Below are 22,531 nucleotides of genomic sequence, written 5' to 3' on the forward strand. Positions count from 1 at the left end.
TTCATTTTAATAGTCTTTATACAGATCCTCAATTGTGCCATGTTCTCTTTGATCAAACCTTCCTCTCCTACTCACACACCCAGTGACAATGCACACATAAGGATTCCACAAAAAAAGTTAAAAGCGAGCAAAAATAAATAAGAATGAATGTTTTTGGTCTGTGTTAAGTCTGAGTGGAAGAATATTTATGATTAGATTCAAGCATATTGTGAAGCAAAGCAAATGATGCCCATGAGAATCACCAGGGTTGGTTTTAATTATTAAAATGACTGTGAGGCATTATAAATATTTTTCTATTATAATCAATGTATGAGCCAATACGTCATGATAAATCATGTAAAGGAGCCAAAGGGAAAAGCTAATACAAGTGGGTGTATGAGCTACTAAAAACTAAAACTGTTTGGTAATTAAAACATTGTTAGTCAATATATTTACACTCCATAATAAAAATGCTTGTTATATACTATTACAACAACTTACTCGTAAGTAATAATCAATTTTGCCTAAAATAAAAATGATTCAAACACTAACTCACAGTGACTGCGAGACTCCTTCTCAAAAACATAATCACTCTCATTAGCCTCATCGTGCTTGACAGAGCAGCTGCCTGAATTTACCCCTTCAGGTCATCTCTCAAATGGCTGTTGCCATGCTATGAGAAATTTGTCGCCGCCTCCGTTTAATGGCTTCCATTATAAGTCACTTGGAATAAAGACTTGGGCATGATTCAGCAGACCGGTTAAGACTGGTGAAGTGCGCTCCTCTGCTCAGCTTTCTGAACCAGTGGTGCCATCAAGTGGCTGGGATGGAGATTGTAAAATAGACCATCAGACTCTATCGACTCAAATAAAAAATGCATATATTTCAGATTCTGTAAATATACGTGTGATCCTTACCTCTGTCGTTGCCACTGGCATATTGAAGAGGCTTGCTCTTGTCAATGCTGTTGAAACTCTGGCTCCGCCGGTTGAGGTTGGATGAGCCAGGGCTCCTGGAGGCCCCGCTGCCCGCAGCAGGTGCCCTGGAGGGTCCTGGTAACCTACAAGGGGTCAGTGCAGAGAGGGAAGAGTTTAAATGTTGAAATTACTTTTTCCTTTTTATTCCATTCATAATCAAGAGCAGCACCGGGTTCAGAAACATGTTAATAATCAGAAGCAGGAGGATGAAACATGACATGAAAGTGTTACTTGTCCAGAAACAATTTAATTATTTCCCCCCACTCACCTGAGATTTATTATTTCTCCCTTAAGGACAACTTTGCTTCAGGCAAGGGTTTTAATAAAATAATACCTTTCTCTGTCACATGAAAATCTATGCTGACAAATGTCCATGCTTTTAAGGATAAGTTCACTCTACTATCTGCATTGAAAGATTTAGTGGTTGCTGTAACTATTACTCTTCTCCATGCCATCCCTGAAGTGAACCCTTCTAAAAGCGATTTCAAAACTATGGTTGATTTGTGCTATTAAGGCTTTTGTAAAAATATTGGCTTCGGCAGAACCTAAGAACCCATTTATGTGCAGACAAAATACTGTGAATTAAACCCAGGATCAATTAAATTGCCTCAAAATGAGATTGTTTTACAAGAGCAAGTGACAGTCAGTGTACAAGGTATGTCATTTGGAGTTAGATAATCTATACAGTAAAAGTATAGAAAACAATCAGTAAGGTAAATAACTGTCCTGCTACTGGTTCATGAATACAAAGCCTGAGCTCAGGATAGTGTCAGTGACAGATAGTGAAGATAAATCAAGATAATCTTTTGGTATGTTCAAAATGGACAATGGAGGAGCAGTGAGGAACAGAATACACACAAAGATACACAAAGAAAATCGATGTTGGAGCAACTCTTCTTTATGTCTTCTGACACTGTATAGAGAAACAAAGGTAACACAGGCAACACAAACCAACTTGGCAGCTGGTTCGAGGAGCATGACAAGATATTTGACAACTTAGCTCTATTTCTACCATTACTAATCATCCCAATTACAGTTGGATGGGATATTTAGGAAATTATTCCAGTGGCATGAATTATATTATCTTTTGTCACTGACAATCTTAGTCAAGTAGAATCCATTGGAAATGCATGTCTGACAAGGTATACAAAGTGAAGAGCAGCACAACAGAAAAACATCTCTCAGACTCGGAGCTGAGAAACTGTAGGAAACTTACACACACACACAAAGTAGGGAGCACGCTGCTTTCATCAAAGTGTTGTGGGCATTTCCATTGATTCAGCCTGGTCTGGTTCAATATAAAGAGGAGAAGATGAAACCTTGAACAGATTCTTACAATTTGCTCTCTTTCTGTTTTCCTGCCTGAAAGCTGTCGTGATGTCCTTTGACCATGATAATCGATTCGCCATGCTGAATATGTCGCCCGCGTCTGTAACGCAGATGGAGCCGAGATGTCGGAGGGGAGAGTTTTTTCTTATGTTGATGAAACCCTGAAGTGGTCAAAACTCATTTCATATGCTGCATTTTGTCTTTCAGGTCTTTACTTAAAGGAAAGAAACAAATAGAAGGACAGATCGACTCGTCAAACAAGTCAAAACATGTTTAAATAAATAGAAATAGCTTCCTATACACACTTGTCACACTGATTTGATTTGTTGGGGGGGATATAAGGACATAAGTCAAGGCCAGGGAATCATGCAACTAATAAGAAAAAGCTACTGAGTGACCAAATCAATACTGGATGTTCAGTTTTTAATTTCCCTGGAGAATCCTTTCAACACTTTAAAATGTAGGTTAGTAATTAAAAGTTGCCAATCTTCCCTGGGCAACCACATGGATCTAAAAATTATATTATAATGGAGACAAGTCCAAACAAAAAAAATAAAGGACAAGCGATGAGTCGAAATACCAAAAGTGTTTTTAAAAAAAAGGCCTATCCTGCAATGACCCAGTGACAGACAAGGCTGTATCTGTATCCTAAATTGCCGCAAACGCAATCTCAGCATCACAACTCACCCTCTGTCCTTAGAACCTCGAATTAGACAAATAACCCCCCCCCTACAAAAACAGGACAATTAAATTATGCATTGAATATGTGCTTTTAAACCATGCAAAGAAAAGTCAACACTTGATTTGTATGATTGCAAAAAAACAGGGTTTACTTTGGGTGTCTCTCTAAAAAGAATAGAACACAACTCAGCGATTATGCAAGTCGGAGGTGAACTGCCTACTAAGAAAGTTCATGTGCTGAGAAATGCAAACATTGTTCCATGCAGACAATTGTGCAAAACCGTGACATTAAGGAGCTAAATATACCAACCCTGCACTGTGAGTTCCTTTGAACTTTTCACATCCTTCTGTATGTGGTGACGACAGACTGCAGCCAGCACAGTGTCGAGAAACCCCGGGACTATAGGTGCTCTGTGTGATCTATTGAGCTGCAGCCATAGGTGGTCCTGAGCCCAGAGCTAACTGCTGACACAGCTCACCTCAAAGACCCCCACACAAACGAACTGATAACAGTAGCTTTGGCGCTGCGAGTCTTTCAGGTACAAGCAGCCGGGAGAAGAACACAAGCAGGGGAAAAAAAAGATGAATGGAAAGAACAAAGGATAGAAGTGAGAAAGAAAAAGATGCAGAGAGGGAAAGACTCAGAGAACAATAGCTGCAAAACCAGACATGAGAAAATGAAAGATAAACAGGGGGGAAATGGGTGAGAGATTGAGGCAATTCAGACGGAAATCAGAGGCAGTCCCTTTTATCATCCAATTCTTTCATCTTCCAAAATACGTGTTTGATAATGCATCAGCAAAATGGAGCTGTAGAGAAAAATATTATGTAAATTCCAGACAGTAATTTTGTTTAAGGACAGACACGGTAAAGTGTATCTGCCACAGGAAGGGTCTGCATCCTGCCAAGAGAAGAGAGGAGCTGGACATCACATTATTCAGCCCGTCAGTCACCAGCTATAAGTAACAAATCTTGCAGAGTAGAGAGCATCTCCTATTCATTTCCAACCTGCCAAGCTCTGGGAAATGAGTCTGGGGATTCAAACCAGCACCTACATCATGCCTACTTCTTACAAGAACCTCTGCAGAACCACATTAAAGGCAAAGACAAAACCACCTCAGGCTGTTTGTAATAGAAGAAAAAAACTACAAGAGGGCAGGAAAGCTGTGAATCATCACTACCTGCTTCAAACTGACAAAACCACAACACTGTGTTAGCTTGTTAACCACAAAAACATTTCACATCAAAGCTATTCATTTGACAAACTATAGAGGGGTTTATAATAGTATAATAAGTTCCAGAATGTCAGTAATTCAATTTTGTGTTAAATGAAAATCAATTAGCAGACTCTCACAATGGTGGATTACGCAACTCAAGTGTCAAGAGTCTGATATTTGAGTTGGTATAGAAATTTGTGGAAATCAATGGTTGCATGGAACTGTTAGATTTAATTTGTACTTGAGGACAAGTAAAACTCTTCCTCTGTAATTTGGCTAAAATGTCCTCATCAAAGAATCAAAGACATGAAGTGAACCATTATGGGGAACTCAAAATTGAGTAAAAAAAAACCTCGGTGTGGACACACACTGTAATGGCAGAACAGAACTAAAATTACTTCATGTACACTTTACTGTTAAGAACAGAGAGGGACACTTATGGCAAAGAGCACTTCCCCTGAGAAGGTCATATGAGTCCAATACAAAAATACAACACAGTGGATATGTTTCAGCACCTGTTGGGAATAACTGAAACAAGTAAAAGGAAGTGCAGTTTGGAATAGGACAGTTCCTTAATCTCTGGCTAACAAGCAGAATGTCAAATAAAACCGAAGAAAAATATCCTAAAACTCGCCTTGAGAGTACCACACTCAGCGCAGCATAAGAGGGATCAGACAAATGCTGCCCCATTTTAGAACTGATAAAACGTCCTTGCTTTAGTGACAAGAGAGGAGGGGGCTCACGCAGACAAAGAAAAGATAACAAGGCAAGCTGGACACTTACGTTGCTCGCTGACCTCTAACACACTTTCCTTTTTGTTTGTGTGTTGGGTCCAAATCTTCATAAGTGTGCGGGAATTAAAGAGCTATTTCTGCAGCAGTGAGGTGATGTGAGAGGCCAAATTACCGCCCTCAGGGCTGGAGCTGCTGGCTGCAGCATTTTTGCCATTGCTCAGTGGCGGCTGGAGAGGAATTACTTGCCAGCACGCTGGTTCCCACTGCCTCTGAGCTGGAACAAATGCTGCAAGCATCAGACAACTGGACTCTGGGGTGTGCACATACTGTATGTGTGGGCAGAATTGTGAATGCAGACGGTCTAGTATGAATGAACATATGTGTATTGTCTGGTATCAGTGTGGTTTTGTTTATATACACGAGTACAGTACGTCTAGTGTATGTAACTGAGCATATGATCAAATCTTTGTGTGTATCTAAGAGCCATGACACTTGACAGACAGTTTATAGCTCTGTTTGTGTGTATGTTAGATACAGTACGTCTAGGAGCAGTCGAAGCCACATCCTGACTCAGAGCTACACAAAGAGTGTCATTCAACGTGAATAGAAAGCAGCATCTCCTTTGCCAAGATGTGTCAAATGGATATTCTCAAAGGAAACAGTACACACAGCAGCACTGATAAAGCAGTAGGACCGGAATGATGACAGACATGAACTCTTAAAGCTTTGTGTTGTGAATTTTATTTTCCTTGTGATTCTAGGAATGTTTTGAGGCAGAGGACATTCTACTAAGTAAAACTATAACAGCAATCACTAGTCAGCCTAATCATGATATTTTCTGAAGTTTGATGTTTTTTTCACCTATTCAACTATGATTAATGCCAATTAGGAGGTCTACATTCACTGTAATTAGTGTAATTATCAATCCTTGCTTACTATCTGACTTGGAGCCCCAGAGAAATAATAAAATCATTTTTGGAATTAAACATGCGTCATTTTGACTTAGCCTTGGTGTAAATGAGTAGAACCATTTCATCACACAAACACGCACACACACACACACACAAAAAAAAGGATTTCTATCCCCTAGAAAAGATGTATCACATGGCAGGTGTTCAAAACTGAAAAGGTTAGTTTAATTAGGCTGATAAATCTAAGGCTGAAAACGTGCCAGGAAATATTATAATATACATTTGGCACAATCAGAGAGAATGTTCTTTCACTGTGAGGCACTGGTGTTAGCTGCCATTAAACAAAGCAACACCCTGCTGAGGTATCCTTTAACAAAACACTGAATCCCTATCAGCTGTTCTGTGGCTGACCCTGTCCTTTAACCTCTGACCTCTTGAGGGGTAACACAATATCAAAAGAAATACTAAATGGACTGAGCTGCGAGGGCACAGGTGCATGTAAAAAAGCGCTTTGTTTCGTTAGTAAGTAGAATGTTGCTTATCTGCAAAAATAGAATAGTTTTATGACATTTTTTCTGTCATATTTACCTTGTGTTCTTCTTTTGTGGTGACCCTAGTCCACTGTGGCCCGGAGGACTTGCATATCGTGCTGTGAGACTGAGGAGAGAGCAGAGAAGATGACAGACGGGCCGTTAACTCAGTTAGATAAGAAATTAGTCCAGCTTAATCCATGCCTTAATGCAATATTGTGAGTGAATGGAGCCATTCAGGTAAAGGCAGGAAGAGAAAAGTCAGGAGATAACCAGGGGCAGAAGTAGAATCATATGGTACAAACTGGATCACAGAAGTGGATATTTCTTTGGATCTTCTTTCACATGATGGCTCACACATGTTTATTACCACACGCATATGACTAAGCCAGTAACATCCATTTATAGGGCCGCTGACATTAAAAGACAAGAAAAGCCTACTTGATTAATTTTGTGGTGGTAGTGTTTGAAGAAAACCCCAGAACACACTACACACGATGCGGAGGCTTAGGAAATGCCCACAGCACCAGTCACATCGCAGTTTATTACCCGACACTCACTCTTAGTCATTGCGACGGGAATCGACGTGGGCCGTTACAGTTGGCCTGCTGTGTTCATGTTTGGCAGGAAGGAGCTTTATGAACAAAGAGATTTAGTCGTCATACCTACTCCCCCCGTAAACAATAAGAAGTCAAAGAAGCGGGCTCACCAGTCACTATATAATGAACTGTACAGTGAGTTTGCCATTTTGTATACTTGTGTCCAAATGAGTGAAGTTTTTTATACCCTATAGTGCACTCGCTTATTAGGCACTTTATTATAGCGCTTGTGACGGAGAGATGAGAGGAGTGAGAGCAGCAAGAATAGCCTGACCTGTTGTTTAAATGTAAATACAAGTTTAAGAAGCTGCTTTCTTCATTTATAGATAAATATTCAACATGATTTTTACTTTAAAATAGAAATACTAAGTGATAAAGAAACATTTGAAATCTACTGAGGGATTTTCCATTGGCTGACATTGTTGTTGTTAGACAATGATAATCCTTACTGGTGCAGAGAAAATGATGAGCTCACTATGTAGTGATCTATATAGTGATCAGTATATAATGATCACTATATAGTAAGGTGGGGTATAGTGAGTCAGTGGGTGATTTCGGACACAGGTGTCTAGGTTGTGTGTAACTTCCCTAAGGGTAATTGCCTGTGTGAACCGTATGACTTACAAACCATGTGAGTGTTTCTCACATGTTGCACCCTGACTCTACAGACTCTATATAGACAGACAGTCTCTGTATCATCTATAAATACAGTATGTACATGATCATATTTAGCTAGAAGCTCTAAGTGCCTAGAAGACATATCGTGTGACTCGTTAAACCCCACTGAAAAACACAGGGATGCTCAGGCTAACTGCTACTTAGCTAGCAAAATGTTTATCGTATAAGGGGGTACCATAAATAAATTAGTGCTCAAACACACAAAATGTATTTAAATGGAAGCTAGATATAGGTTCAACCAAAATACTGTATATTGGTGGCAAAATGTTAGCAATCTATGCTACAGTCCTTCGTTAGCATAGATTAGCTATTGTCAATTCGAAAATGTAGCTGCTGTTAATTAATTTTTGAAGGAATACACAAATAAATTTCACAGAATAATCAATGAATAATAAAAAAATAATAAAAGAGAACCTTACCAGAAGGTTCACTTTCAATAGCACTTTCACATTCATTCATATACCATTAGCTTAAATGCACATTATTATTTTTAGCTAACTTAATCAATGTCCGACAAATTCACACACACTTACACACACAAAGTCCTGTTTTAACATGTTTTAAATACCGCAGCAATGAAATAACTGTTGGTCCTGACACATTAAGAATAAAGACTTCACAGAGAGATGACTTCCAGCTAGTTGCAGAGTTAAACTCGTACCTTCCGAAAGCTGAACCGAGACAGAGACGTGGGGTTTCCACTAAGTTCCTCTCGAGGAAGGAGCCACAGAGAAGAAGCTGGGCAGAGGAACCATCTTAAAAGTGTCCTCAGCTCACAGAGAGCGGAGCAGGCAACCAGTGCTTCAGCCCAGAGGAAGCTCCAAACACCAGCTGCCTGTTTAGACGCTCTTCATCTCTGACAAACAGGGGAACAACTTGTTTCTCTGTTCTGCAGGTTGTGGGCTGCCGGGCTTGACGTTGGTGAGTGAAAGTGGACGGAGACAATAAACAACCCGTACTGGTCGGTCGGAGTGACGCACTGCAGGCATCACGTCCTACTTCCTCGACGTTGCAAAAACATTAACATAAACAAACGCTGGCAAGTTTGGAAATCAGACAATTCCGTGCGTTCAGCTGACATCCTCCAAGCAAAAGTAAATAAAAATGCTTCCAGCACACAGACTTCTAAAGAACCAACAATAGTAAACGATACAAGCAAATGTTGAAAACACAACTAATATATATATAAATGTATGTTTTAGTTATATGAACATATTCTACATAAAGGAATGGACACATACTGTATTCTTGGGACTAGGGTTCAGTATAAGGCTAATCTCAGTATCTTAAAATCTCATCCTTATTAATATTTTGGCAGCTCCTGATTCAAGCATCATTTCCTTTAATACATATGTGTTGTAAGCATAGACTGTATATGGTTGTAAGTCCGAGACTGGGATATAGGCTTTAGGCCTTGCTGATGGAATTTCAATGATTATACTGAATAATGCTGCATTTCAATAGGGTTCACCAATGTTCACTAATACAGTCTGTATAATCGCACCCTGTCCATTTATAAATTATCTTAGGAATGAGGATTTGTCTCCTATGTTGGACAAATCTGGGGAAATATAATTATAACTTCTTCAATGGGATTCTGTTGAATCCCTGGTGTATATGAGTGAGAATATATAAGTGGTGCGATATATAGAGTATGTGATGAAAGAATTCTGAAGTTGTCTGTTGTATAGAACCTCCTGAGAGTGTATATGTTTTTTGGGATTAGTCTTTTTTTTCATAATCTCATACCTAAATCTATAACCTATTCTAAAAGCTCAGAGTTCACAAGATCTGAGGTATAGAAGTACATTTTTCTTTATATGTTGCTTAATATAATGTAATTTTAGTCAGATAGCGTTTTATACAAATGTTGATGTTACCAACAACCTCACCTTTTCCTTTTTTCATTATGCATGTGTATATTCAGTATCACATTGACCCGGTTGCTAGCTTGCTAAATTGTGATCCTTTGTCACTTCTAGACATTGTTGACAGTAGCAGTAATATTACCATATAGCCATTGTCTAGCAGAAATGACCCAATGACTTCTACACTTGAACGCAGATTATACTGTGTAAACGACTTCCCACGTCATTAACATCGTAAGTTAAAGGCAGCATGAATTTTATAATCAAGTAGAATCAAGAAGCCCATCGCAGGCGCCTCACGGAAGCTTAATGGGTTTAATTTGTTCTCTACAGTGTCTTTAGGTTTCCTGAATCTCACAAGTGCTACAGATCCACACACACACACACAAACACACACTTTCACTATTTATGTCTTTCTCTGTGGACAATTAACTTCCCTTTTAAACCACCTGTGATGAGTTGCCGTGTCATTGTACCTTTTCTAATTGACCTTGCAGTTTTTCATAATGTTATGTTGTGCTAACGAGCACCACAGCAGACAGAAGAACCCAGAGGAAGTGAGTTCAGGGCAGTTTCCTATTATAGCAGCAAGCACTTTCGGATCAGGTTATTAACGAACTATATGATACATGACACATCCGCTAATGCTGTCTTGCAACTAAATGTGTTCCCAAAACCCCCTCCGAACCCATACTCCATTTCAGCTCCCTGTAGTATTTTTGTGCTTTATTAAATACCCTAAATAGAACTCAGCACATAGAAGAGACAAGCTGTGACAGAGAGTAATGGAGCCCGACGCACTCTAAAATGCTTTTTCAGCATTTTGATGGAAAAACAGTTGCGCTTTTATACGTGCATCACATTCCTTACAGAGTAATCCTTGTACTTTCTTTCTATTTCTTCTCTCTTATTGTTGATATCTATAGTGGGGGTGTTACATTGTAAGCAGAGAGGATCAAGCAGCAACAACGGCTGCAGAAATCTATAATAAGTCAGTGCAGGTTATGTAGGGGCACCCAACAATTGTAAATTACAGTTTCAAAACAATCAGGGTTGATGCGAGGCCCATTTTTCCACCATAATACCCATCCTGACCCCCCCCCCCCCCCCCTACCTCCAACTCAATGAAAATTCAATGAAACATGAAAGTGGTAGAGAGTCCAACCCACAACTTTTAAGACCTTTCCAACGTGGAAAGAAGAGACACCGCCACACATGAAGGCAGGATGCAGGAGAAGGGAAGTGGATAGGGTGGTATTGGTGGTGGCGGTGGAAAGGAGGTTGGGTCAGAGTATTTCACTTTTGATCAAATACAACATGTATCAACACAGCATCCATTTAACACAACCCAACACAATGGTTGTCCCAAAACAACGTGGTCCTATCTACTGTAGACTGTTGTAATCAGACAAATTGCTGAGCAACAAGTGGTCCCCTCTTAAAGCAACGGTCATTTTCAAATGTACAATGTGTCTGAACCTAATAAAAGCATTGAGAAATTTATATTCAAGGAATGTTGCAAATTGATTTCTTCTCTCTGCTGCTGCTCAGATTGAAGAAAACTTTGGAAGATACCTGCTTGATTTGTCTCTACTCAGGCTGCTGTAACATCAGGGAGCGTCAGATGACAATAAAAACTACCTCCTGACTTGACAAGGACTGTGGATTTTGTCCAACATCATTTACATTGAAATTTCTTTAGGGATGTGTTCCTGGTGGGCAGTTACAAAGAAATGTCAAAATACATATAGCACAATTATTACTGTATCAGCTTCAACCTTAGTTTCAAAATAAGTATATGTCTTTATCCTTCAAAACAAACAACCCATGTGAATGTTGACTAATCTTTTGACAAATAAATATCACATTTTTTTACAGTTGAGGATAAGGGGCAGTTTAGTAAAAGTTCTTTGGCATGTTTAAAATAAACCAATAGTGTTTGTAGGGGCTATCATTCCAACAAAGGTGTCTGCAGCACGATCAATACACAATGGTACAACATTTCTCATTAGAAACAACAGACATTAATTGCAAAAATACAAATCTCATACCAAGAATACATTAGCATAAGCAGTTTCCAGTGTTTGAACTCATAAGCAGACCATAATTTTTCACTTTCCAGTGGAAGAGTCAATGTTGACATGTCGTAAAATGAATTTTTCTCAACAAACAAAGGTGCATGTGTCAATAAACTTTGATTTGATTTTGATTTGACTTTTAGTTGAACATACATCCGGAATAAAACATCCTACTGTCACTCGTCAAACAAGCTGTCCTGTGGCAGGACTTATAAAGGAATTCAACCAAAAATCGGTTAGCAAGTGTTTTATCAGAAAAACAATAAACTAATGTCTATCAGCAGTTAGCATCTTAAAATAAGATCAAAAGCAATGAAAGCATTATTCCATGATGAATGGCCGACTCTCAAGACAAACTAAAACGATAAAGAGAACAAGTAGAACCAAACTATTTACCAGTTCATGATGCCAATGACACTAATCCATTCTCCTCCTAGCACCATATGATAATCCAAACTGCGTCCCCTGGATGCTACCACTCACGCACACTGCTCAAGCTTGACTTGTACCTTGGGGACGAGTCAGGCTTGATGAGGCTGTTGGCTCTCTCATAAGGCAAACGGCTCTTCCTGTCGCGAGACACGGCGGTGGGCAGGCGCGAGGAGCGCCGGACCAGGGGGTCAACTTGTTCACCCCGGGACATGGTGAGTTAAAGAGGGAGGGTGTGTGTTGTGCTCTGCTAGGCCCGGGCCCCCCCTGCCTTCTAGAGCTCTATAAACCTCCCGTGGCTCCGGCCTGTCGCTATCTGTCCAATGGGGAGTTCCCCTCGGAAACACAGTGTCACACTCATCCCAATCCCTTACCCAGAGACACCAGTAAGACCAGCAGGTGCTATCTATAGAAAGCTCCCCATACCACAACTGTAGATGTGCAGTAGTCCAAATGTGTTGAAGTGTGACAGTGTGTGAGAATGTGCTTCTCTGTCTGTGTAAATCTGTGAGATAATAATTTGATTATTTGAAAAAGCTTTTTTTCTTCTGGCTTCTCTTATATTTGACCAAGTTACTCAGACATGTTTAATATTCAGGGTTAACTGGAGCTTACAGGAATTAATCATGGTGGAAAATTAGAAAAAGAAAAGATTTATATCAATATATTTAATTTATTTTATATACAATATTTAATCTCAGTGTTTTGAATCGTGGGTGATACAGAAGAGGAGCCTGCTTTGTTTGAGCCATGAAGGCTCAAACAAAAGCCCCTTACCAATCTTTAAATATAATATTAATTGGCATTGTAGAAGACAGTAAACTTCAATGTTTGACTTCCCTCAATTTTTGCTGTGGTGTATTTTTTATAGAAACTCAATTTCATAGAGTCTAGACACAACAAGCGAGATACATCCACTGATTTATGATGCAGTTTATGAGCAACATTGTTTTGACATGTCTTGCATTCATTTGTCTGTATCTAATACAGCTCTGAAATGCATCAGTTCCAAGAGGTCAGAATGCTTTAAGACACGCTCAACTTAAATTCCACATTGAAAGAAATGATACAGGAATTTATATATTATTTACAATGAGCAAAATATCAACAGGACAATTATCTATTGTTTTGACTGTATTAAACTATAAATGGCCTGTGCATCTTTTTATAACAGATTCACCACGGAATTCTATATAAAGTTCTATGGGTTTAAATGTCTGGCTGCACAGCATGAGTTTTTAATGAGTTAGTTCCATTCAGGAGGTCAAGTAGTTCTGAACGTTTCTATATAAAAAACACAATGTACGGCAATGTAAGAGCTTCACATAAAAACAAGTGGATATTAGTTTCCTGTGTTTTGATAGCAACATCAAGTCGAGCATGAGATGCAACACGCGGTGGCAAATCATCTGTGTCTGACTCACACACTCATGATCGCCTGGCTCATTCTGCCTCCATTATACACACACATGCACACATTCATATTTTCTCATTGGCAGGTTGATGGCTTATAAAAAACATTAACATTGTTACAGTGGCTACTCTTTCAGTGGTCCCCCAGGACAGTGAGATATTACTGGCTGTGGAAAGAGCCTGTGTGACTCTTCTTCATGCAATAAGTGTGATCATATTAGAGACGTTTTCTCATAATTTTCCCCATTTTAAAATGATCAAAATCAGGTCCTCACATTTTTCCAAACATTTTGAGAGTGAACAGACCAGACATCTGCAAAAAGTCACAGATTAATGGCTTATTTAATCACTGACAGACATGGACGGATTCTCTGACCTTAACTATGGCCTCAGAGGTGATTAACTTATCAGCCCAGGGCAGTGACACATTACTGGAGCAGTGGACAGAGAGGGCACAGTGCCTTTTTGAAAATTAACCGAGCCACTTCACAGGGATACCCCCTCGTGAATTTGTTCCTTAAATGTGCCCCAGATCCATCCTTGTATGATTTTTATAGGTAAAAAGTGTAGCCACTGTGTGTGTGTGTGTGTGTGTGTGTGTGTGTGTGTGTGTGTGTGTGTGTGTGTGTGTTAGTGCGTGTGTGTGTGTGAGTGTCTGTATCGTATGGCATTTTTGCTGGGCTAGACTGATGCAGCGGTGTGCTTGGCAAAATGCTGTTTTGTGTGGGTGTGTATGTGTGTGAGTGTGTTCCCCACCTGTTGTGGTGGGGGTGGGAGGGGAGGGGAGGGTGGGAATGGGAGGCAGCTGTGCCCCTAATGACCCTCCCACACGTACACACACATACGTGTGACACACTGACTGCGCGGCCACCATTTCCTAGCCCGTACAAACAGAGAAAGGCTAAAGCTCCTGACGATATCATCTTACTTAGATACTGTCCATGCAAGCGCTGAGACTATCTGTTCTTATTGCGGTGATTTGCACGTGCACACACACACACACACTTGCAGCACGGCCAAACAGAGCTGTAACTTGACCTAGTAAGGGGGTATGCTGCTAATGTGTGGTATGTCAGGCCTTCCTTTAGATGCTGCTCTCAGGCCTATCTTTATAAAGATAAATAAACATGAGCTTTATACTCAGTAGATTGGCACTCAATAAAGCACGCATGGCTCCAGCAAGGCCAAACAGTCCCCTTATAAAGCTGCATTTAAGTTCACTCGATCTTTATTTGGATCTGCACCAACCTGCATTCACCCAGTAATATCAGTCCAGTAAATATGCCTGATTTATTTCAGCAAGATTCATTGATTTTCATTCATTGATGTACCCTGGGAAACTGATGAACTGGCACAATGTTAAAGAAAGAGATTCCAAAAATTCTGACTCTGTGCCAAAATCAAATGGTTATTTCTTGGCCCATGTCCCGTCCTTCCACCAAGGTGTGTGGAAGTCTATCCACCTTCATCTCTAAAGCTCAGTAACAAATGTCTTATTTGTTTAATCTGTTAAATTTGTGTCTTTTTTAACAAATTATATTTTTTAGATGCTGGTAGTTACATCGTGTGACCTCCAGACAGAGGCTGTAGTTTATTATCTGATGGACAATCATGATAAGTGTGGTTTTAATCCTTTTTATTTATCCCTCAACCAAAGTGGGAATATGCATAACGCAAGAGCTGCATTAAAAATACTTTTAAAACAGCTGACACAGCAAAATCCCTTTGAGCATTTAATGAGGAACCTCTTTCCGTGAAGGCTGTTATTTATTTCCACTGAAAGACGGTCATATCCATCAATTTCCTGTTTACAACAGCTCTGACTGGTCCCAATTAAGCCTCCAAAAGCAATGAACCAGTCGACCACTAGCATGAATCCGGAAAAATAATTGGTAAACTAATTCAAACCAGTGACATCAGCTTTCCTTCCTGACCTTTAGAGTACCTCTGCCTAAAATCAGACCCAAGCCCCAAGGCCCCAAGCAATCACATATATAAAGTTTCTACAGTGTAACATACCTGGACTGCATCTCTTGTGTCTTGTGGGTGCTGGCGGACTGGGCGGTGCTGCTGCTCTGCTGGCTGAGCTCCACCAGGGACTGGTAGTACTGCTGCTGCTGCTGCTGCTGCTGCTTGTAGCGTGACAGGATGAAGAAGAGGCCCAGGATGCTCTTTAGGTTGCCATTCCTGATCTCTTGAGGGACAAACCATGGACAAAAGAAAATGTTTTTAACACTGTCCTATAAATCCCCACGACACCCCTGGTCATTTTCTCTGAAAACAATAATGCTTTTTTCGTTTGGTGAGATCGAAAGCAATGTCCTCTCTGTTAAAAGACCATTTATTGTGTATCCTACTGTAAGAAATCATTTGGGGATAAAGCTCAATTGCAGCTGTTGTGCACGAAGCGTAACAGTTTTATAAGAGCAATTATACACTGGCTTAGTGTAGAAATGGATACACATTATATAATATTCAGAGTTCTGGCCTTTACTGTGAAGTCATTTAATTATATTCTGCATGAAGAAACGCTTAATCTGACGAGAACAAACAGTTGTTGTGTGTTCAGACTAAAGCATCTGCTCTACATGAGCTAACCCGCAGCTGGCTGATGGAGGAGATCAGCTCGGGTTCTTGGTTATGAGAAGACTGAGGCAAAATAGCCAAACATATAAAACTGAATCATAATTTTACACTTCTGCTTTTGCAATGATATGAGGAACTGAATGTGTATCTGCAGGCGTTGTGGTTGCACATAGACAGAATTGAAAAATATTGTGCATTTGTATTTAAAGGGATGAGACACAAACAGGATAAACAAAAGCAGCTGAGTTGCATTTCTCTATTTAAAGTACAGCTAAAATGAAACAAACTAGAAAACAACAGCACAGATAGTGGAAAATAATAGGATGAAATGCAATAAACCAAATAATTTGATCGTGAAAATGAACCAGATTGAATTACATTCATGTTTATATTCATGTTCGGGGTATCACATCTCCACGAAGCTCCAGCGCTGCAGATGAAGTTAACTTTTAAATGTGCTGTGCTGGCAGTAGCAAGAAAGTTCCTAATCGCTGGTAACTTTGTTCCGAGTGTTCGACTTATCCTCAACAGTTCCCGGGTTCATCTCAGACAAAACTCAAACAAATGAGTCTCTCACAGACTCCTGCACACACAGTTGAGATAGTATTCAGCAGTCACACCACAGAGTAGGAAAAATTGATCACTGGGGCTAAAGCACCCATTTGTGAAATGGACTTTTCATATCAAACCCCTCAGTGAGAGCTGGCACGCAGAGGCACAGGAAGGATGGCAGCGGCTGACGCAGGGCTTTTTGCTCCATTTTTCAATCTGGCGAGGCTCAAGCATTCACCTACAGTCATCTATGGCAGGGTTGTTTGGGGAGTGGGGATGTTGGAGAAGATTAATCTCTTGAGGGTTGTTTTCCATTTTCTAACACCCAGAGGTGGCAATTTATACCGGACCTCAGAGAGGGTCTGAACAGCAGTGTTTTCTGTGCTGCAGAGAGACAACGCTGCAGAATCAGCCAACCAAAGGGCTGCTCTGGACTGAAACTGTTCAAATTAATAAAGATTACACTCATGAGGACAAGAGAATACGAATCTTTCATTGGTCCCCAAAGGGAAGCTGCCTTCCAGGTCAGGGTCAGCTAGAGAACAGCCCATTTATGTGTTGTATGCCTTTGAAAGCTTTGCAAAGTGTAGACCTGCACCAAGGTTATACAAACCAGGGATTTCAGCAACTATCCTGTTCTGTTTATTTGAATAGAAACATAAAAAAGGGTTGAATGATCAGCTAATTCAAAATAGACTCCTAATTTCATAGAAACGTCAAAGATTTGCCAGTGATTTAGACAGAAACATAATTTGTTTTTATTCCCGGCTGGTTGGAATTATCTCCGGAGCTTTTCACAGTCTCTAGATGTTTTGTTTAGTTTGGAACTAAAAACAAGTTAATCCATCAAGTGAGAGGATAACTGCATGAAGAGGCAAGTGCATAGGGGTTTCTTACAAAGTGTTCAGTCAGTGTATGTAATATCCAAAGTGTCAGAAAGAAACTCGGGCTCTTTCAGTAGCACCATAGGCACAAACCCCATCACCGACTTTTCCTTCCAGAATGATGTTGGAGGAACACTTTTTTTTCAAGTGTCTGGGGGTTTTGGAAGAAGTTCAATCTCGGAAAATCGCCCATTAGACATTTTCATACTCAGCCTTTTCATCCACTGAAAGCCGGAGGACTCTTGCCGCTCCGGAGTGGTGTAGAAGTGATTTCAAGAGTGTTTCTTCTTGGCTCACACTCAATGAAAATGTGCCTTTGCTTTTGGAGGCCTTTTAAGTGGTCGACATGGCTTCATTCAATCATTCCTTCTTATTTGGAGAGGTTAGTTATTAGATGAGTCACAGAGCAATTTCGAGGAGGTGAGGGAAAGGTCCTGGCACAGCCTAGCAATGCAAAGTGTGGAAACGTAAGGACTATATATTCTGTCTTTACCTATTTAATCAACTGTTATTGGGTTTAATCCACAGACAATACATGTCCATTCAGGTTTTCTCTTCTTCCCAGCTTCTTCATGTAAGTTTTATTACTTTAATTCCTTTGTTCGCCTCCCAATTAGGATCTATTGTTTCACTGTTAGGTTTTTAGTTTTCCAGCCCATTTATTGCAGCCACGAAGTAGAGACATTACACTAAACCTGAACTTTAAGCCTCACGCCTGCCCCGGGCCTGACCTTCTGCTCAGAGAACAAGTGGGTAGCCTCCTGCTGACACAGCACACATGAGTGTTTAAGTGGACGAATGAAATCAGACCTCTTTAAAAAAGAAAATCACCAATTGCGGTGGGCAGGTCGTACTGTGGGTTGTCTGCTACAACCAAGAGGAGCGTGCTCAGCTTAGATCTCAGTTTCAGAGAGCCTGCACTGGAGAGAAGCTTTAATGACCCGCTTGTAGGAGACCCCTCGCTGAAGCCCATTAGCAACAGCAGGAAATGTGTGTTTAAGGGCTTTACACCTGCTTTGAAACGACAGACTGAACTTCCTGTGGATAATTATCACATTTCAAGTCATAAAATCTTTGCTGCTTTTGATATATTTCTGTGTAAACGGGTCATATGCGAATTTCAGTTGAGGAGGTGGAGCGTTTTTTTCTTCACAACCCGACCAGGGTGGGTGCAGCTAAACACATGTTAACAATGATAAGGCTGACCTGTTAATGTTTAAGTAGATATATGGTGCTAGATAGAAAAATAAATAAAAAATTTGGGGCATGAATGTTTGTGCCAAATTTTGATGGTATGGTAATCCAGCCAATAGTAGTCAAGACGATTAACTTGAAACAACGAATGCCAACCTCACGATGAGGCTAAAGGTAAAGCCAGGGCAGGGTCAGACATTAAGATAAATTATCACCATGAGTGTCTGTAGAAATAATTTCATCTTAATACCGAGATGTATGGTGTATATTAAGGTGAAAATCCATCATTTCCCCCCCATCATATTCTGATAATTCATGTTTTCATCTGTAATCCTCTAGTCACAAGCCCCTCCAGCATTATGGAAAAAAACAGGCTTTGGCCTTGTTTTTAATATAGTCTATAACGTCTCTTCGCGGAAACGTCTGCGGGGGAACCAACACTCCTACACAAGAGTTTTTCCGGTACTTCAGTTTACAGCCTCCCACCAGAGAGATGCAAGGAGACTTCTATGGAGGTTTTTTTCTTACAATAAATAAGTTCTAGGTTCCTGTACTCACATTATGACCCTTCCACAATTTTATTTCCAAGCCTTGTAAAAACATAATAAAAACAGCATATGCCAGCAAACAAAATCTGGTGACCTCTGAGCTGATTCGAGACAAGAGAGGTAAGACACAACCGTCTAATTTTACTCACAATCGCACACTGACTGTTAAGTCTTGAGAACGAGGCTGGTAAAGGCCCGAGTGAGGCTGAGGAAAGATGGGCTGAGCGAAGGGAGTGATGAAATGCAGCAGCAACAGCGATGGACAGAGTAACCCAATAGCCCATATATTTACAGACCCACTTTGAAATTCCAGGCCTTGTGAGTCACTTTGCTGTTTTTAGTGCTGCAGTGGGGGCGACGGGATTTAGAGCTGTCGGTCAGTGTGTCAGGCTCTCTGATTTTTTCTGCTGCTGGAGAGGTCAAGGGCACGTTCACCTCCATAACATTTAAATGGGAGCAGAACCAACATGAGGTCTGGGTCAGCACAGGTCCTAGACAACAGCTGGAGACACTTATTACTAGAGTAAATGAGATGAGCTAACTTGAGACAGTAAAGAAAAACCCAGTCAGAAAGATTAGTGTTTGAGTTTTCTTTCACCTACTGTATATGCTCCTGTTTGGAACACCTCTTTGCAGATGATGCAGACATTTACGTTTCAATCAAGAAGGAGGAATTTGTGGTATGAGGACAGCAACAGGTGATTTATGTCAATTCATCTGCATTAACTCTTCTATGTAGAGGGTTATAAACTATTAGCGTTGTACAGTTTAAATTTTTTTTAACATTTAATTGGTGTATTGAAATTCTGGTGAGTTTAAGATTTTTCTAATACAACACATTTGCTGGGATGCACCAGTAAGATTTTTTACAGCTGCTCTTTCCATGTAGTGAAAAAAATAACTGCAGTTGGATTCATTTACGAACTCTCAGGGAATGTTGAGTCAAAATTAGTTGTGAAACTAAATCATTTAGCAAATAGTTATAATTTGAACCCTGTCCTGTGTCACAGCTGTCCTATGAGCCATGTACCCTGATGGACGCAAGGCGAATCCCTGTCTGCAGTTTCTATCTTCCCACAATCCACTTTGATACCCTAATGATTGCCTACACTGCCAAGGTGAAATCTGGGGCTGAGGAAACTGAGCACCCCTGCAATGATACCAACGTGGTGAATTCCATTGGTGTGAAATGAAATAGTATGTCTTAAGAATAGTTTTAACCAGTTTTTTGATACTGTGAAGAAATGGAAAACTATCCACAAAAGATTGCTGGAGCCAAATAAATGTTCCTGTTCTAAGAATTATGAAACAAGGGGGAGCTTCTGCTGCTTGGATGATATAATTAAGAGTTTATTCAGGCCTTAAATTGTATACTGTTTATTTCCTCTTACCTTCTGCTGAGAGCCCTTGTACATTCACTCCTCTGGCATCCAGGAAACTGAGGCAGGCGTCCACATTTTCAATCTGTTGAGAAGATGGTCAGACAGTCAGCACAATGGACACGCACTGCAAGAATGTGGCGATAGTTAACATTCAATGAGCCTAAATGTCTCGGGGCAGAGGACGCAGCGGATGAGGATGATCAGTGTTATTACCCATAATGCACGTCATTGTGTGGCTATTATCCGACCCCTTCTTGGCCCTGAGACCCGGCTGCGTGACATACTGACCGCAGTGTATTGCCACCTACACAACCCCGGGCATGTCACACACCCATGTAATCAAGGAGGGCACACACCCATATAAGCAGACACAATGCCAGCAGAAACACATATTTAATCCAATGCCCTCATACAGGCGCTGACATACAGACACAGAAAAGAAGCAAATATGGCATAAATGCATATTTACACAAACACACAGAATAATTTTCCTCATATATTTGCATGTAAACACGTTGGTCACTCAAGGCTTTTCACAACAGAGTCAACTGTCACCTCTGAAGACCAGTATCAGTTTCACAAAGGCTCACAGTTAAGAGTTTTTTTTTATATCGCATTCCTTGACACGCTCACGGGTGGCTTCATTAGCATGGTGGCGAGCCGCCAACGCCCCTCAAGAGGCCTTTTTTATGACGGGGTTAAAGGTCAGCGCGCTCGGCTTTGGCGCTGTGTGCCAAGGCCACACAAAGGGCAGGCTGGGCAACTCGGCCAGACGTCCAACGAGCAATGATGATTCATGAGCTGTAACTCCCTCAGAGCTCTCTCTCTCTCTCTCTGTCCTAATGCTTGTTCACTGAGTGTGTCTGTATCTCTTTATTAGCGAGAGGGAGACTTTGTAGAACCGGGATAATGAGACAGTTCTGCACACAGCTCATTTGGTTACTTGCTGATTCTTCTCTTGCTCCCATTGAGCTGAACTCTATTGTCCTCAATGGTTTAATAATGTAAATTTCAGTGGCATTTTCTACAATAGAGAGAATTCGCCTGTGCCTTAATGATGCAGACAGCCAGAGAGCTTGGGTCATTTCATGAAGTTTGCTTGCTAATGAGCACAAATATTTTGTGGTTGTGACAAGCTGTAGCAAAACTAAATCTTTGATTGAGATCACAAACTATTTGACTTCTTTGCACTACAACTGAATACAAATCAGATTGTGGGCTCAAGTCCTTTACTGTCGGAACTTTGCTGTATTTGATCTGAGAAGAACTTGATTCAGCTGAAAACTGCCGGAAGATGCAGAGAACCCTGTTTCACCTCAATACTTCACTTTTACGGCAAGTTGTCTGTCTAATAATTTCATGATCTTGCAAGAAAGTGTTCAGCTCAAGTCAGCACTAACGATAGGTATGTGATTCAATACAGGTCGCTACGCACTTTTCACTATGTCTGAGAAGCTGAACTGATGAAGGTTAAAAGCTAAATCAAAGGTGTTAAAGTTAAGTGTTCCTATGATCGCTTTGGTAAAGTTTAGTGTGTTGTTTGTTGTGATTTTTACTACTTTATTAAAGGTTTTTAATAATTGTTCTTCCTTCGTCCTTTATAATCAAGTGGCAGTTCAACATAAACAAGTAGTTTGTGCTGTATTTTGTCTGAAAGCAGCTTTTCAGAGCTTCTCCATCTGCTGACAGGACTCACCTCCTGCCATTCCCCACCACCACACACATACAAGTTTCCCCCAGACAGGCACCAAACCCCCTCACATGTGGCCCTCCATATATTCCCTCCCCACATGCTGACATGTGTGCTGGGTCTCTTGGTTATCCCACATATAAGCTCTCAGATGTTGGTGTGTTGAGAGACATGTGCGGAGCAGCGTTTTTGAATATATCAATTAGACCGAGCATGTGCGATGTGGGGGTTCTAAAAACATCATCTTCCATTATAAACAGTGTTTAGACATA

The 22,531-nt window shown here is 40.5% G+C and overlaps 1 protein-coding gene across 3 annotated transcripts in view; it reads right to left on the bottom strand.

Moving 5' to 3' along the window:
- nav3 (neuron navigator 3) overlaps positions 1-22,531 on the bottom strand; it is a 178,950-nt gene that overhangs the window by 84,402 nt on the left and 72,017 nt on the right. For all 3 annotated transcript variants that reach the window (XM_061078914.1, XM_061078909.1, XM_061078921.1), the window contains exons 4-7: positions 20,579-20,651; positions 15,443-15,617; positions 6,417-6,485; positions 897-1,039 (exon numbers count right to left, since the gene is read on the bottom strand). In XM_061078914.1, coding sequence (XP_060934897.1) covers positions 897-1,039; positions 6,417-6,485; positions 15,443-15,617; positions 20,579-20,651 — 460 coding nt within the window. The remainder of the gene's footprint in view (positions 1-896; positions 1,040-6,416; positions 6,486-15,442; positions 15,618-20,578; positions 20,652-22,531) is intronic.

This window comes from Limanda limanda, chromosome 1 (genome assembly GCF_963576545.1).
Source record: "Limanda limanda chromosome 1, fLimLim1.1, whole genome shotgun sequence".
Classification (NCBI taxonomy): Eukaryota; Metazoa; Chordata; class Actinopteri; order Pleuronectiformes; family Pleuronectidae; genus Limanda; species Limanda limanda.